The following is an 18,453-nucleotide window of genomic DNA, read 5'->3' as shown; positions in this document are numbered from 1 at the left end:
AATTGAATCACAGATTTTCCTCCAGAAACAGGTAAGCATCCTAAATACTGTACTATAGAATTGCTTTGTCATTTTCTAGACTACTTAATTTCATATTTATGCATATGAAATTAAATAGACTTAACAGGATAACCTGTAACAGTCTGCCTTGTGAATATCTCCTTGCATTATAATGTCCCTCATATTGAAATACTTCATTTCACAAGTACTTTTTTCTTTCTCTAAGCAAAAAGTCATTACCTGAATTGTATTCCTATTTGCATGTATTTTGGCAACCAGAGAATCTCATATAATACTGCAGTGAATGAGCTGAATCAATGGAAAGACTTGACCCTGGTATTAATACAGCCTGAAATAAACTATAGCTTCTATACAAATACCCTACTGGGTTTTAAGGCTTCTTCTGAGAGTTCCTCTCAATTAATAAAAAATAGGTTGAAGATAATGTATTCTGTACAGAATAACAGGTTAAGAAATGACTGTACTTACAGGCTTCAGATCACAGTGAATGATTCTTTCCTGGTAGAGCACTTGTAAACATCTCAGCACACACTGAGTGAAGTGTCGAATTAAAGACAAACTGAAACCTTGGAAATTGTTCTTTTTGATCAACTCATACAAATTTATTCTGTGAGGGTGGAAGAAGAAGACGACAGAAAGCAGAAGAAAGATTAGGGAACTTATTTTTAAAGACATGATTACTTTACAATGCATTAAGAGACTATTTAGCCTGTCTTCCTGCCTGAGCGAGGACTCATGCAGAAGAAAATGACTTAGCTATTTTCCTCCTTGAGAATGCTGTTCTGCATGTAATATGCACAAACATCTCCCTGAGCCTCCAGATCTGAAGAAGACATAATGGCAGTGGACTTGCTCGCTTGTTAAACTCAGTGCTATGTTATGCAGCTGTGCTGTTTTTCACCAAGAACAACTATCATTCAGGAACTGAGAGAAAGAAATTTTCTTCAGTTTCCTTTTGTTCTCATTTGTCCTTGCTTTGGCACCTTGTGTAAATCTTTTTCATCTAAAGAGTCTTTAATCAGCAGTAACTCTTTTTAGATAAATAGTCCCATAAATTCAGGTGTCGTTCGGGTTTTATATCACTCCTGCCACCATCATATCTTAGCTCCTTCCAGTAGGGCATTAAATGATGTTGTGCTATCTTCTGCCGAGTGCGGTTGGCAACATGTGAATACTGCCCTGAGACCCCCAGGGCACCGCCAGCCCTCATTGCCCTGCCCAGTATCCTGGGGTTCCCCTGACATCCCCACGGCCGAGGACCCCAGGGCCATCAGCACCTGCCCCAGAGACACCACAGCACAGCTGGTCTCCAGCTCCCCACAGCTCTGCTATGAGCCCCACCAAGCTGGGCCCAGCCTTGGCCCATCCCTGTACCCAGGGCCGGGGCTGCCCCAGTGCCTCTCCACTGCCCTGCTCCTGGCTGCCAAGTGCTCCTGATGGACTCGAGGGAGTCCCCAGAGCTCTTGGTGCCAGAGCCCCAGGGAGCCCCCAGCCTGGGCGGCACCCTGACAAGTACTGAGTGCTTAATGTGTGGTCATTCTTCAGAGGAGGAAATGGCCACAGGGGTGGTGGCTATTGAAGGGATGCACAAGCACGTCTGCAGCAATATGATCTCAAGAGGTGTCCTCGGCAGGACCACACATGTCCGCAAGGACATGAACAACTGTAGCTTTCTGCCTTCCCCACTTGTGCGTCCACTGGTGTCAGGCAAGGCCCATTCCTTCAGAAATGAAAGAAGTTACGAGGACTTGATGGAGAAGACAGCTCACAAATTAAGAGGTTTTCACTGTATTTTAGACAGAATAAAAATTTCACCAGAATAAAACTTTTGTATGACAAGCAGTCTTCAACTCTCCTGTAAAGAGCTGAACATATTGGCTATCCCATTAATGTTTTCCTACAACTTTCCACAGCATCTTTCTGAAAAAAATGGTCTGTGTCTTCCCTGGAGACAAGGAGGATGAGGGTTTTTTCTTATCCCTTTGTGTCTCTGAGTGACAGACTCACATGCAGCAACACAATGAATTGAGATCTTTTTGAGATCTTCCATATGATGATGAATCTTCAGCAAGGGCTATAACACGTGCAGCAATGGGGCTTTACTTGAAGGGATGGGTAACTGTGGGTAACCTCTGTAATTACAGTTTGATGCCCTGATTACAAGGAGGCTGGTGAATAAAATGGTCTGACTTCCCGAAAATTTATCCAAAATTCCTCTTAATACATGTCCTGCACCATACATTTATAGGAAGCAAGAAACAGCACTACTTTTTAATTATTTAATATTATTCATATTTATATACCCTGAAGTTTACCAGTCCTGAATTCATTGTTTTAGTCTTTTCCTCTCAGGTCTTTCACTGAAGGAGACTTCAATATAATATTGAAGCACAGAAAATAAGGGATGGATCATGTCATTTTCCATGTGAAGTCTGAACAGGGCCTTTTTCAGTTCACCTTTGGTGACCAAAGACTCAGTTATGCAGTCTGTGTATAGATAGTGTTCCTTTCTTGTAACATTAAGAGAAGCACATTCTTCCACAGAAAGCATAAAAATTAAAGCTTGTAAGGCACAAGATCTACAATGCTCCTTAGGGTTCACGTAAAGGAAAACATACTTTACCCCAACAGTTCAAAGGAAATACAGAAATGATTGCGAAAGTAGAAGTATTCCTTCATGTGGATGATATTGTGTGTATCATCCTTATCCTTCTTCAGAAGAGCATCAAGGATCTTCACTTCTACCAAAGCCTGGCTGTGAAATCTGAAATATCACATGATATGTTACCATTAACTCAGTCTAAGTTTACTTTAATACAAATGCTGCAAACACCACAATCTCACTGTAAATTCAACATGTAGGACAAAGATTAAAAATTCACCATTCACCCCGTTAACTACTGTAACCTTTGATTCGTTGTGGTTGTTCCCTAGTCTAAATATAGTGGCCTTATATAGCATTTAAGAGTAGTTATTTTGACTTGTCTGAAAAAAATATTTAAATGAAAAACAGTCTCAGATGACCATCCAGAGTAAACTCAAACAGGGCCATGTTTCACACTTACCAGCCAGTTTTGAAGAGCATCTTTATGTTTAGTGTTCACTGAGGGGGAAAACTGAACAGCTAAAGCTCTGTTGCTGTAGTCAACAGCATCATTCTCATCTGCTTCATTGACCCTGGTTCAGGCTAAACTCAGCTAAAAATTTGTAACCAGTCACATAACAAGGAGAGGTTGCTTAGGATCATAGGTGTAGAATTTTCCATGTTAAAATGAGCGACTGGAGCCTCCCAGCATATTCTTGTGGTTTTGGAGTCTCGGAGGGGAATGTAGGCTCTCAGCTCTCAGTCGTGCAGGGCTGGTTACCTGCACTGTGTTTTAACTGTGTCACAGATACACAAGGACCTGATGTCCTTGTAAGTCTGGAAAAACTGTGCCAGCTTTCACAGACTGTGTCTCCACTGGGTCCAGGCCAATTCTGAGTTCCTGATATCACCTTTCTTCACTCTGTTCTCAGTATTTAATGAAAGCCTGATGTACAGGGGGGTTGATTTTTCTTTGTTCACACCATCCCAGGTTGTCATTGCCTATATAACAAAAAGCTGATTGTACTGATTTAAAGTCAACAGATGTCTCACCTTTTCTTATTCCTTATTATTTTCAGTGCCACTAATTCATTGGTTTTATGATCCAAGCATTTAGCCACCTGCCCAAATGACCCTTTTCCAATCACCTCCAACACTTCATATCGGTACGCAATATGGTCATGTAAAACCTTCAAAAGAAAACAAATAGTTCAGATTCAGACAGTACAAGAAAGATCAGGCTTTAAAGTAGTTCATGTGTGTGTGTTTACTGTCTGTGAAAGATGTTGAGCTGGTAGTAAGTAAAGTCTACATTAAACAAGGGTGATAGAGAAAATAACATGTGCATGCTTCATTAATTCACCTACCTTGCATCAATCCCGAATGAGGTGCAAAGTGGGTCTCTCTTTAGAATTCTCTTCCAAGCTTTAAAGTGATTGGTACTGATGTTTTCACTACGTGAATATTTATCTTCTAGAAACAACATTTATCTCACATAGATCACTGAAGAGGTGGCAGACAGTCACTACAAACTTACTTAGCTGAAAATGAATACCATAATTTTTCCACTTACCTTTAAGTAGGAACCATGCTCATCATCATAACAATTATTATTCTGGGTTTCAGGCAAACCTTCAATCTTTTTAGCTTCCAGCCCAAGAAACCATAGCTCTGCATAATTGAAAATTTCTTTTTGCTCATAGACTGTTAACTGGTTTCTAAAATTTTTCAAGGCTTCTATATCAGAAAAAAAGAATATAAAACCAAAAATCAATACAATGTCAGAAACCTGATGTCAAATTGCTTTTACAATGGAATATTTTACAGTTGAGCATGCCTCTTCGAGCAGGAGGCTAAGCTGACTGTTAGAGGTCCCTTCCAACCAGCATTTCTATGATTCTACATTGACATTTTGCACAAATTTATGTTTCTTTTTCTTTTTCCAACTTACAGTATTATGTTCAACAAAGCATTCATCATCTGTCAGCAAGACTTTTGAGAGCTTAGGAAAAAATTATTTGACTCTGAGCAAAGCTATGTACCTAGATGTTTTTGAAAATCCCATCTGTTTCCTATCATCTGCTTCAGCAAGCTTCATAGCTTACATTAAAAAATTGTATGTTTTTATTGATTTGATTGTTATATTTATTAAATGGCAGTTAGCATTAGTTAACCAAAGCTTTCAAATACTTGTTTTTCTGATAGAAACTGTCCAGCTCAGATACATGAGGTTAAGAATTAAATGGAGCCCAAACCTGCTGTTGTCCTAGTTCTGATTCTTCCTGCATAGAAACATTTCAACTACCCTAACACCTCCACTTACATCATTTAAATCTAGACAAATAATCAGACGGCAGCATTACAAATCAACGTGTTCTCTAGGCATGCACGTGGGTGTTTTGTTAAACAGTGGCGGATCTTCATCCACTAATGCAGGAATACTAAACCATTTCAAAGCAAAAAGCCACTACTATTTTTTTCCCTAGAATCCTTCTAAAAATAGATTAACTCTGCCAGAAACTTTCTCGATCTGAGAACATTCAAAACGCAATTTAACATAGCTACAAGCAAGTGGGAAGTGTTTTATCACTGTAATAGAATATTGCTGTCACCTACATGACCTATCGCAAGTCTTAGTCAAATATACATTCTTTTGTATAATGCATACTTATTTATATATTTGTGTTAGTCTATTCATTCTCCTGGTGCATACATCCCCAAGTTGGATTTTCAGAAATCACCAAGACCATCCATGTTCCTTTCATCCAATTTGTTTGTTAAATAGTTCAGTGACCATTTAGCATGGGACCTCTGGTGACTGAATATCCCGACTGCATACACTCCGTATCCATGCAGGCGCCTGCCACTTCAGTCTTTCTAGCATGCTCTGTTATATTCTACCTGAAGCTGTCATAGGCAGTTTGACACTGATGCTGGTACTTTCCAGTTCTGATGGTTTTGTCTGGGCTCTGGTATCACTTTCAGGAAGACTGTCTGGAAAGTTAAATTGGGAAAAATTGCCTTGAGCTCCATTTTCCTGCCAAGCAAAAAAAAAAAAAGGGTAAATTTTGCTTTCAGATATTTTCAAGAACATTCAGCTGATCTGCAATTATATAAATATATACAAAAATATATTAAAAAATGCTACAACCCCAAAGACAAACCTGCAAGGTATTTATTTTGGATTTGCTGAGTGTCAACTTTGTGCTGAGACAGAACAAGCATGCTTGGGGACTAGAATAACCTGCTTACCCAAAGGGCAAATTCTGCCAATAGCACTGGAGGCTATTGGACCATGGAAAGATAAATTTTTAAATAAGAGAAGGAAGTTCATCTTCTAGGTTCATTCAATACATGGGCACTCACTTTCTAGAAATGCTGCAAACTGCCATGGTTTGATTAATTTGCAGTAACATGCATGAAGTAGGGTAGGATCTGACTATGGTCTTCCTAGTACAGAGGGTAGAAAAGATAATATAATAGGCATTATCCATCTCGGATTCCTCTGTGGGCACATCAGCCGGAGAGTTGTGCAGCCCACAGAACTGCAATCAGCAACACCAGCTTGGGTCTGCGCACATACAAATTTGCAACAGAAACATCAAAATTAGTATGAATGGGGAATGAATGGGCCTGTGTGGGTGCAGAAGCACTTGAAGGAGCAAACTGCAGAAGAAAAGATATACAGATGTCACCTATAACAGCCAGTCATCAAGATTCCAGCACATGCAGATTCTCAAGGCTCCCAGAAAGGGGAAAAAAATAAAGGATAGTTTACAGAATCAAGCCATGAAGTGATGATGGAGGATTGGAGAGAAGAGAGAGACAGATAAGGAGACAGAAGACAGTGTGTTCTGGGTTAAGGGTGTAAGATGTGGGAGCCTGTGTCTTGTTCTCCTCAATCCCTTCACTGAGGGGAAAAGACTCAGCTGGAAACAATGCAGCCAATGGGTCGATACCTGGCTGAAACTACAGGGAGGGCTATGGCTCCTATGAACATAGGATGAGGAACAAGAACTGCTGAGCAGAAACAGGATCCAACTGATGAAGCAAGGCAAGAGTGTCTGCAAACAGCTTTGCTAGCCTAGTGAGAACAGCTTTTAATTAGGTACATCAGGGAAGAGTCATCACAACCTAAAGGCCCTGATACTCATGGAGTAATTCAGTCACCTCTGTATCTGCTGAAGTGGCAAAAACATTCTGGGAGATTTCTGGACTGTGTTCTTAATGCACATGATCTGAGGTGTGCTGCTGGACCTATTACTCACAGGTAAGGAACAATTGGTTGAGGATGTGAAGGTCAAGGGAAGGGCAGCTTTGGTTGCAGTGACCATGTGATTGTGGAGTTCAAGATTTTCAGAGAAGTGAGTGAGACAAGCAGTAGAACTACAAACCCTGATCTTCAAGAAAGCAAATTTTGGCTTGTTCAGGGATCTTCTCATCATAAACCCATGGAAGACTGCCCTGGACCACAAAGGAAATGAGGAGAGCTCATTGATCTTCATAGTCAATCTCATCTCCTTAAAGCGCAAGAATAGTCCATTCCAACATGCAGAAAGTTGAGCACATATTGCTGAAGGCCAGTGTGGATGAAGAGGGAACTTCTGACCGGGCACAAACACAGTAAAGGAGCGCAAGAAAGGTGGAAGCAGGGATAGGTTATCTGAGATACATGTAAGAGATGCTACCTGAACACGCAGGCATGTTTAGAAAAGCCAAAGCTCAGCTGGAATTGCAACTAGCAAGGGATGTGAAAGTCAGCAAGAACAGTTTCTGTAAGTACATTACCAGCAAAACAAGGAAGGCTAGGGGAAATGTGAGCCCACTGCCCAGTGGGATTTGTGACCTAGTGACTAAGGATTTTGAAAAGACCAAAGTACTCAATGCTTTTCATTGGTAGGTTTTGTCATGCTAGAAGTAGTGTTTGTGGACCACAACAGTAGCTGGACATACTGAAGCCTGAAGGACCAGATAGGATGCAGGAGAGTGTGGAAAGAGCTGGCCAACGTCATTGCAAGGCAGTTCGCAATCATCTTTGAAAGCTCATGGCAATCAGGAGCAGTTCTTGACCATTTGGAAATGGCAAACATCACACCTGCCTTCAAAAAGGGTAAGAAGAAGTCTTCAGGTAACTACAGGCTGGTCAGCTTTACCTCAGTCCCTGGGAGGTCTATGGAACAATTCCTCTTGGAAGAAATTTCCAACCAGATGAAAGACAAGAAGTTGATTTGGAACAGCCAGTATGGATTTGCCAACCTAAGTTGTGAGCAAACAGTGTCTGAATGGCTTGACTGCCTTCTCTGATAATGTGATTGGCTTGGCCAATGAGAGAAAAGTGGTGGATCTTGTATAGTTTGACTTCAGCAAGACCTGTGACACTGTCTCCCACAGTATGCTTAAAGCCCAAACAGTGACATATGAACTGGATTAATGGATCATAATGTGAGTGGAAAATTGCCTGGACGGTCAGGTTCCAAGAAGTGCAATTGGTTACTGGTCGCATCCTTCAGGCATCCATACTAAGGCCAATACACTTTAGTGTCTTTATTAATGACCTGGACAATGCATGAGTTCACCGTCTCAAATCTGCAGACCATAGTAGGGCTGCTGTCCAAACGGACGTCATCAGTCTGGAAAAATAGGCTGTGGGTATCTTCTAAAGTTGAACAAAGACAAATGCTAAGTCTTGCACCGGGAACAGAATATACCCATGCAACAGGACAGGCTGGGAGGCAATTGAAAGAATGCAGCTTTGCAGGGAAGGACCTGACAACATCGTGAACATGAGGTAGCAACCTGCCCTTGCAGCAAAGGCGGACAAACACATCCCGGGTTGTATTAGCAAGAGGATAGCCAGCAGGGTGGGAGAAGTGATCTCCCTCGCTACTCAAACATTTGAGAGACCATGCTGGGAGTACTGTGTCTAGTCTGGGGTTTCCCAGTACAAGAAAAGACAGTGACCAACTGGAGCAAATTCAGGGGAGAGGTCCAGGCACGGTCAGGAGCCCAGAGCACATGATGTACAAAGAGAGGCTGCAGGAAATACATTTGCTCAGCCTGCAGAAGAGGAAGCTTCAGGGGTGATCTTACTGCTGTCTACAGTTACTTGACAGGATGGTATAGAGGAAGCAAAGCCAGACTCTTCTGAGAGTCCAAGGGTATGTGGCTAATAGATACAAGTTGCAACACAGGAAATGCTGATTAGATATTAGGAGAAACATTTTTTACCATGAGAGTGGTTCACTATTGCAACAGGTTGCCCTGAGAAACTGTGTCTCTCCAATCTTTGAGATATTCAGAACCCAGCTGGACAAGGCCCTGAACAACTTGCTCCAAGTTTGTAGTGGGAGGTTGGGCTAGATGTCTTCCAGAGGTCCCTTCCAATCTAAATGTTTCCTTAATTTATTTATCATTTCTCATCCTTTGAGAAAGTCCTGGTGACTCACAGAAGTGAGACAGGACAGAGACGCAAAAGATCAGTCTCCCAGTGTCAGAAGGGTACAAAAGCCATCTTCAATAACCAGCACATGGTTGCCAAGGCAAGAAAGCCCAGGAGATGTGATATGGACTAACCAGTGGGCAATTCTAGTACACCATGTCCTTGCAGAAGTCCTGGCTGGTACCACTTGGATACATGCATCTTGGTGCTTGTGAGTTTTGGCTTAAGAATGGGTTAGTGCAAGTGAAAATGGGTTTGTTTTACAATTAAATAATCTTCCCATACTTGCATCCAACCTTGCTACTTTTTTTTGCAATATTAACTGCTACAAAAGCAGGGCAGCCAGGTACGAGGGACATCACTTGAACAGCCCAAGCACAGGTCTGTGCTGACACAAGTCAGTCCTACTGCTATCCTGCTGAGTCCCAGCTTAAGAACTCCACTCCATCCCCATTTCAATACACACTCCCTCAATTCAGCAATGCTGTGTTATTTCTAAGGAAGGGTAGACAAAGAAGTTCTCCAAAACAGACAAGCACATGATCATGATTTCTAGATTGAAATGTTTATTCTCCCCTGGCATTTCTAAGCCAAGCAAAAGGCTTTCTTATTGGTGTTTACACAGCTTCTTATAGAAGTCTATAAATTCCATTTAAACAATTAAAAAAACCCTCACTGTAAAATGCTTGGCTCCGATCTTTTCACAGAAAATAAAACTGGGCGATGGTTAATTTTCAGATGCTGTTGTGTTTTAACCCCATCGAGCAGCTAAACACCACACAGCCTCTCACTCACTCCTTCCCTCCCACCCCCGGTGGGAAGGGGAGGAGAATTGGAAAACAGGTAAAACTTGTGGGTTGAGATAAAGACAGTTTAATAGGGCAGCAAGGGAAGAGAAAATACTACTACTACTACTACTACTAATGATAATAATAATAATATAGAAAATAAATGATGCACAATACAATTGCTCACCACCCACTGATCGATACCGAGCCAGTTCCTGAGCCATGGTGCCCCTGCCCAACTCCCTCCAGTTTATATATTGAGCATGATGTCATATGCTATGGAATATCCCTTCGGCCAGTTTGGGTCAGTTCTCCTGGCTGTGCGCCCTCCCAGCTTCTTTCTGTCAGGGCATGAGAAGCTGAAAAGTCCTTGACTAGTGTAAGCGCTACTTAGCAACAACTAAAACATCAGTGTGTTATCAACATGATTCTCATACTAAATCCAAAAACCAGCACTATACCAGCTACTAGGAAGAACATTAACTCTATCCCAGCCAAAACCAGGACCGAGGCAAAACTTGATCATTGGCTTTTGTAGGAGTTGAATGCAGGTTTGACTTACTAAGGCCACAGAATTAAGCTTTAAAGAAAATTTACGTTATTTTGGAGATTAACAGATTCCACCTCATCATTCAGGCTATTTTGCATCTTTTAGCTTCACCCAATGACACACCTCCCCCTAACCAAATCAAATAATTCCTAGTAGCAGCAAGCTGCCAATTTCAAAGTCAGAGTATTTGAGAAGACTCTTGACTTCCCAAACAAAATGCATTATGTGGGGTCTTCCAGTATAAGAGATCTGAAAAGACTTCATGTCGGACCCCTGTGGAGAGACTGTCAAGTCTTTCAATAAAGAGACTCCATTGAAGCAGAGGAAAGGTGAAAAAAGGAGTGATCAGAGTAGTGGTGGTGAGTAGTGCAGGTCCCTGATTTGTTGGGGAGAGAAGAAGAATTCAGTCAGGGGATGGACATAGGATTTGTGAAAAAAATAAGAAAAAAAGAACCCCAAAAGTGAAAGATGACTTAAAAAACTTCCTGTGATGTTGGGTGTCCATCAAAATATCTGGAGATACACACAACCATGCAGGTAAGCAATTTATCTATTTGACTGTTTATAGTTCTTCCTTTTTTTTCTTTTTAACTATGGCTGAAAACAGAAACTGATGCAAATCCTGACACTAAATTATTCCTCTCTTGCCACACACAAACACACTTGCAACACTTTGCCACGGACCCTCTCTTAACAGTACGTAGAGAGAAGCTGATTAACCAGTCACACACAAGATGTCCAAGAGCTTTAGAACTCACTCACCTGGAGAGAGGGGAGGACATTCTGCAAGCTCTTATTTGTTATCTGAGGCAGGCTGCTTTCAAGGGGGGCAGGGTTTGCAGTGTCTGCAACCAAACCATGCTTTGCTTGACCTTCCAGATGTGGGAGGGAAAGAACACCACGACTGACTTTCTAAATGGAAAGCATAAGTAAATATTATACAACGACCTAGCAAGCAGTCCTGCGTAACAGCTTTGAAAAACGGGGGGATTTAAAACCTTGGAAAATGTGTATGGTTCACTTCTGGCACCTAATGGCGAAGGGGAAAAGAGCAGATACTCTCTGGCAGCTCCCCGTTGTGCTAATGGGCAGGAGGAGGTTGTCCAGGCAGTCGGGCAGCCCGGCACATTTTGGGGCATGAAAGTTTCCCCACAAAAGCGTCTCCATCCAGCATCAGAGCAGTGACGGCTTCAGCTGGAAAAGGTGGTTGTGCCTGGAGACTGCACAGCTGTTCCGGGCAGCAGGACTCCTCCGAGTGGGGAAAATGAAGCATACGTAGGATAACAAGCAGGCGTGAAGAGTAAATGCCAGGCAACAGCATTAGCTGTTCCTGGTGGTGGAAGAGAAGTTGGGACTAGACTGCTGCGAAACACCAGGGGTGGAGACAGTTGGAGGGTCTCCCCTGCACTCGTTTCTCAATGTTTCCTTCCTCCTCATGGCCACTTTGACTAGGCCCCTTTATTGCACCCCTCATTAGTGAGGAAAAGGAAAGCTCTGTACAAATTTTACTGAAAAATAAATACTTATACTCATTTGAAAATTCCAGGATTACTAGTCCTTCCTTTAGATTTCTCCCATTTGTTATTTGCAAAACGTTTCTATACCACTCATTCTTTAAAGTCAGTCATTTAAGGATGCAGTTTTATGAATGTTAGAACCTCTAATATTCTTGGATATCTAAAGTGAGAGAAATCACATTCTTATCAGCAAATAAAATTGTTGAGGTAGACTATTTCTTTGGCAAATAATAAAAAAATGCTTTAAAATAGATTAACTATGAGCTATCAAATGCAGAACAAGGTCCAGAAAGTTCAGGCTACAACCCATATAAGCCTGTGAAATTTTTGTCATCAGGGAAGGGTAGAAACATATTTGTCATGCTTTTGACAACAAAGGACAGGTTTGATACCTTTTTCAAAAAGCATAGAAATAAAGCGTTCAATCCAACCAACTTGAATAAATAAGTTTTTTTTTCCAATACTGTGGAAAAGTCTTAAAAACCTTAGAAATGAGATTCCAGTGGACTTTCCATGAAAGCTTCAAAAAACAAAAGTGGCTGGGCAGAAGTGGTGCCTCAAATGCTACTGAACAACAAGCAAAACCAAAATACTCACAGGCACTTGGGACAAAGTCATACAGCTATAGGGGGAATGGAAGAGGGCAAGGAATAAAGGACTTCCCTCTGCTCTGATTCATTTATGATAAGGGGTGTCTTAGAAAACAAGCATTCAGATATTTTTAAAGTCAGCTGAAGAGTCACATACCTGATGGAAGACTCTGTTAGACCCCAGATGATCTCTCTCTTGAACAGTCAGTTGAGACTGAGAAAATGCATCCACATGGGAAGACTGCAAACATGAAATGATGCTTTTATAAAAATAATTCTGGGGAAAAAATCCTGAAATCTCTGTATGGTTTCTGTGTTTCTTTCCTTTGTGTCAATGTCTGTGCCAACACAGTGTATGGGAGAGGACCACAAAAGCTGCTGAAAATGCTCTATGCTCTAGCAATTCCTCTCCCAGTCGAACAGCTGTTTTGTGGGCAGGTGCAGAGACAGCTTGCTTTGCCTATTATGCCTCTCAGCATGCTTGATATGCCCATGTGGTCGGCGGGGGGGAAGGGGGGGGCCTTTGCCGTCCCTATATATGTGCTCAAAAGCAGAGAGTGAGTCTGCTTGGGAGGACAGCTTTAAACTGCCTCGCAAGGTAGATTGTGAGCCCATCCGTCGTTCATAGCATTGAACTGATTCAACTTGTGGTACAGATTTTATAAAAACACGAATCACTCTTTAAATTTACTGATATATAGAAAAAAATCCATAGGTTCCAATGGACAGGTAATATTAGCAAGAAATACAAAAAAAGAAACATGGGGAAAGTGCTAAGCAGCTTATCATTTTTAAGATTCTACGAGTGCTTTCAGCAACTTTTTTATAAAGATGGACATGATAAGTAGCACTGTACATTTCTGTCCAATAACTCACTGTAGTGAATTGCAGAAATCTTTACAATAATATAGATACTGAAAACTCTGTGGCTACAGCAGCTTGGACCTCTGCTCTATATGCTGGAGTGAACCCCACTGGGTTTGGCCAAATGTGCTGCTTTGTCCCTGGGCTCTGAGGCACCATGTCATTCTGTTCACAGTCAAAAAACTCATCTTTATCCAAGCAGACACTTCAGTTCCACTACAGAAGTTTTGCAGTGGTAGAGCGGGAATATTTTCTCTAGAAGAAGAGGATCTTGGAGGCATAAGTGGGGAACTCTAAATTGGAGTTTCAAATTAATAAATTTTCAGCCAAAATTATCTTATGGCTGTGAGCTGCAGATGAAAAACACTTAAATAAAGCAGCATGGTATTCTTCTTCATCTGTTTCGCAGCCAGGGCTTCCATGGCCTGCATCTGTCACGCAGTCTTAAATGGGCAGAGCACCTGCTGATGGTAAAGTAGTTGCTCTTTAAAAATTATTTTTAGTCTATCCAGTGCCAGTATCAGTGTCAGGGGGTCACTTTTTAAAGGCCTTTGTCACGGACTTCAGTTAGTCCGCATGAAAATACGTCTGCGTACCGGAGGAGTACGCTTAGTGTGCTTTCTGCTGGCCTGTGCCATAAACGCCTGCCACCGCGCAGCCTCGCTGCGCCGAAAGGGCCCCGGTCTGAGCCTGGAAGGAGGAGGCACAACTCAGATTAAACCGCTGCATCTGTCCCGGTACGCTGCAGATATACAGGAGCTGTAGTGGGCGAGGGCAGCTGGTGTACAACCTACCCAGGCACATACAGAGAGCCCAATCTATCCAGGGCACGTCAGCGTTGCCACAAAGGCGCAGATCAAGCTGAAGGTGCATGTACTTGTACCAATGGCTCCCACACATCCTCCTCTCTAAGTATGGAACAGGTGCTCAGAGGGGTGGTGGGATCTCCATCCTTGGAGGTGACGTTAGATCAGAGACCTCTAGAAGACACTTCCAATCTAGATATGGAGAGAAAACTATGTACAAATCTACCTGACCACACGAAGGGAATGCTGCCCTCTGACATGCAGCTTCAACTGTCTAACCATCAACCACGAAGACACCATTAAAGCTGGGCAGGCCACCTAGAAACCGTCCTTCGGACAACTGTGCTGTTAGTGTCCATGGCAGGTATTTTCTCTTTCTTCTCATTTGAAAAGTCAAGGGAGAAAAAACCCATAAATAAATATGTCCTTCTGCAAGTTTAAAGGGTGAACTTCAGATTCAGAACAAGCTGAGAGAAACAGCTCTAGGTTTAGCCTTAGTATGCTAATTGTGTACAGTCTGAGAGCAAAGGTCATGGGCATGTGTGGAGCAGAGGAGAATATTAGGAAAGGGAAAGGTACTGACTTTGCAGGACAGAGTCAGTGATTCCCATCTTTGGAACTAGAGATCAGCTGGCCAGGGTTAAGGGATCATGCACTGTAAATGCAACATAACCCCAGAGCCACCACAACAAATGCCCCCAGAAGAGAGGCACTGCATTATTGCATCCTACATATGAATGTCCTAAAGCATGGTATACTTTGCCCAGTGCACCAAATGTCCTTCTGGTCACTGTCTTCCAATGTGAATTTACATAGATGATCTATGGAAAACCCAGTGCCAGAGTATTTTTACAGACAAACACTTCACATGCAAATTACGTATTTCAAGGGAGAATCACATTTGTTCTGAAGATGAGTCTGGGATCCACATTCATAACTCTACTAGATATATCAACCCAGGTCTTAATAATTGACTATTAATTTTAGTACATGTTATACTTCTTCCCACACTCCATCTATACTTTACTCCCAGCTAGCTTTATTTTTCAGTTTCTGGAACTAATGAAAACATTACACTCCATTTAGAGACAGTTTCTTAACCACTTCGGGCTTTTCTAACTGCAAGTCAATATAAAAGCCAGGATTTTAGAGAGAAACAGCTATCACTGAAAACTAAAGAAACAGTGGACTTCATGTACCTGTACAGACTACAGAGTCTTCACTCCAAAATGACATTTTGTTTCTTAGTAATACTTTTAAAAGGCTATGCAGTGATGTCTATATTGCTACATATAAATTTCAATATATATTGTATTTACTAATAGAGCATGAACAATTCATGAAATGTCTTTAAAACTCAGCAAGAGCTAAGGAAGCAGGTGACTGAGCTCCAAGATATGCTGCCAGAATTTGGAATCCATTTAATTTCCATTCACTGGGGAAAGATTAACAAGATTTTGAGATGGACATTTCTCCTTTTACATTGCAAAAGCAAAATCAGTCCATCAGCCCATGGCTGTGCCTTTTTTTAATCATGGAAATTTGTGGTTCTCTTCGTCTCCCTTTCTCAAAACCTATTTATTAAGGGTTTACAGTTCTTCAATGCTCTTTGGGCAATTTATTCAAAACACCTTAAAATCAATAACTGATCAACCCTCATAACATTCTCCCAAATAGGTAAATAGCATAATCTTTTATCTGTGGAAAAGCTGATCTGTGCCTACAACAGTCCTGCTGGTGGCTGAATGGGGAGCAGGTGGATCAATCAGTTAAGTCCGCACAGTGACTTATTTGATGGTCTTCATCCAGATGACCCACCAGCTGCTCCTCTAGCAAAATCCTGTACATCTAGTGTGGGATCTACAGCTGAGCTGTTGTGACTGGTCTAATACTGGCAGATGCACCCTAAAGAAAAACTGCAGCAACTGTTACTATTTCACTCCATTTCACTGCTGGCTGTCCTATCCTGTAGCGCTCGGCCTGTCCTACAGCTCCAATATTGCACTTCAATCCCAAACTATCATCTCCTGCTATTCCAGCCCTTCAAATCATGTATCACCAGCCATTACGTTGCTAATCCCAATTATCACTCAAGAAACAGAACAATGTCCTCATTCACTACCTAGTCTGCAGTCATAAAGAATTTTAGGTACTCAGCATACAGCATTCTGGAAAATCAGAAACTGTGACACATTTTCATGATTCCCCAAATGTCAGCTTATTTTTTTAAGTTCCCAGTTGACCATAGAAATCAGAAATGCATTAGAATTTTAGAAATTATAAAATACACAACTATATAAAATATAGACTCCATTGTCTCCTCATTTAAATGGGCACTTTCTTCTCTCTGTCCTCTATCAAAACTGAATAAAGCCTGTAGAATACATAGAGATAATGCAATGTAGGTATTAAATCATGCAATATATTAAAAAGCCATAGCAAATGCACTCTCACTCACTCAAAATACAGTAGGAACATAAACATTTTCCCCACCTTGTCAACTATTTCTGTCAGCATAACTGCAAGAGCCGTTAACTGCAGGATAGAGGTTGATTATTCCATTCAGTGAATGCATTTCAGGAAGCCCACTTTCATCTAGTCAGAGCATAGCAGGATCAGTTTCATACACAGTACCCTGCTCAGGAGAAAAATGGATAACCTCTCTCCTTGGCTTCAGATTTAAGTTTTTATCCAGGAAATATGCCAGTGACTATTAGCTGCTCTAGTATTCTTTTGGTGGCCATCTGTTCCCTTTCTCAGCCTCCTTCTAGCCAAATATAATTTTCCATATTTATCATGGCAAGTCAGTATTAAGAAAGACAAATATAACAGGATTGGCTGTTCTCCTTGCCGTCTCAGTCTGTTCTTTCTCACTGTGCTTGTGAATCCAAAAAAACACTTGAGCTTGTATTTTTTCAAAATTTGTCACAGCGACCTTGCTATACAGTGAGTAAAATCTATACATCTAGACTGCCAGCCTGGAAAATGGAAATAAATTAATACCTCAAGGGTTGATTTCTCGTTGGACATCATATGTCATTTACTGAGGACCAAACTGTGGCACCTTGGTCTATGGTTCTTGTTGGCATCAGTGCAGAGTTGCTCTGCCCTGTAGAAAATGAGGTTCTCATTTTGGTGTGGGTAGTGAGACAGAGCTTAGCTGCCATCCTGTCTTTCCTTTTCCTCTTTCAGGTGTTGTGCAAGTGTGACGGAGCACTGATGGAGGCGTCCCTATCCCCCCACCCTTTCAGGGGAATATCTAAAACCAAAAATACAATGTGCTCTCCTCCTTCATACAGCCAAGGAATGGCATGTTCCCTGCCGGTCTTAAATCTGTCAACAACCCAGAATAGTTCTACTTTCACTCAGAAACCAGGGTTTTCAAAGAAAAAATACATGTTCACCCACAGAAGCTATTCTAGAAGGCTGCTAATGCTCCTGGAATGAGCACCACTTTTCACAGCGTGGTTAAAGGACAAACAGGTATTTTTTTGCATGCATGGTGGTCTACATAATGCCCTTGCCTAATATAATTCCTGAGGTACACCACCCTAAAAGGTGCATCACTCCCACTTTTCCATTCTTCCAAGCTTGGCATCTCTCTACTCAACAAAGGGCATGGTGGTGTCGGGTTGATGGTTGGACTTTATGATCTTAAAGGTCTTTTCCAACCTTAATGATTCTGTGATTCTGTTAAATCCTCCCCAGTATTACACTTCACATATAAGAGAAACTTCTCATTCTCTAGCCAAATAACCACACAGACTGTCACACCAGCAGGGCAGGTTCAGCCCCGGGAATGCATGGAGATGTCATGTGCTGGAATACAAATTAAACAGCAAAACCACCCATCAGTTGTATTTAAGTTAAATGACTCCCACACAAATATATACAGACAAACAGGCAAGAGCAAGCACGTACAGCTAGTTCCACTCTAACTCTTGTATTCCACAGGTATATCATGCATTTCTGAACAATTTTCACCAAGGTTCATAAGAAGGGATTTGACTAATGTAATGTGTGGCATATATTCTAACTGTGAAAATACAGGTTTGTGATACCAGAAATTATCAGTGCAGTCCACAGTTGATACCACATTTATGTACTACATAGATGGGGAGGTACCATGATCACTACCGGCACTTGCTAATAGCACTCAGTGTTATTCTTTCAACCAGCTGTGCTAGATGTATGAGGTGGGGTATATAAGACAGAAAGCTGCACACCGCATTCCCTCTGGTTTGTTGTAGCGCAGCCATTCTTTTAATTAGAAGATTTATAATACAGCTTTACA

The 18,453-nt window shown here is 41.6% G+C and overlaps 1 protein-coding gene across 1 annotated transcript in view; it reads right to left on the bottom strand.

The window, feature by feature from the left end:
- DYRK4 (dual-specificity tyrosine-(Y)-phosphorylation regulated kinase 4) overlaps positions 1–16,676 on the bottom strand; it is a 22,140-nt gene extending 5,464 nt beyond the window's left edge. The window contains exons 1-8 of the mRNA XM_010281913.1: positions 16,653–16,676; positions 12,647–12,730; positions 11,145–11,294; positions 5,507–5,642; positions 4,179–4,342; positions 3,659–3,795; positions 2,645–2,785; positions 490–628 (exon numbers count right to left, since the gene is read on the bottom strand). Coding sequence (XP_010280215.1) covers positions 490–628; positions 2,645–2,785; positions 3,659–3,795; positions 4,179–4,342; positions 5,507–5,642; positions 11,145–11,294; positions 12,647–12,730; positions 16,653–16,676 — 975 coding nt within the window. The remainder of the gene's footprint in view (positions 1–489; positions 629–2,644; positions 2,786–3,658; positions 3,796–4,178; positions 4,343–5,506; positions 5,643–11,144; positions 11,295–12,646; positions 12,731–16,652) is intronic.
- Positions 16,677–18,453: the final 1,777 nt, after the last annotated feature.

The sequence above is a fragment of the Phaethon lepturus genome, unplaced genomic scaffold, assembly GCF_000687285.1.
Source record: "Phaethon lepturus isolate BGI_N335 unplaced genomic scaffold, ASM68728v1 scaffold16182, whole genome shotgun sequence".
NCBI classification, from domain to species: domain Eukaryota; kingdom Metazoa; phylum Chordata; class Aves; order Phaethontiformes; family Phaethontidae; genus Phaethon; species Phaethon lepturus.
The sequence above is the reverse complement of the archived record's forward strand: the minus strand, read 5'-3'. Positions and strand labels throughout refer to the sequence as shown.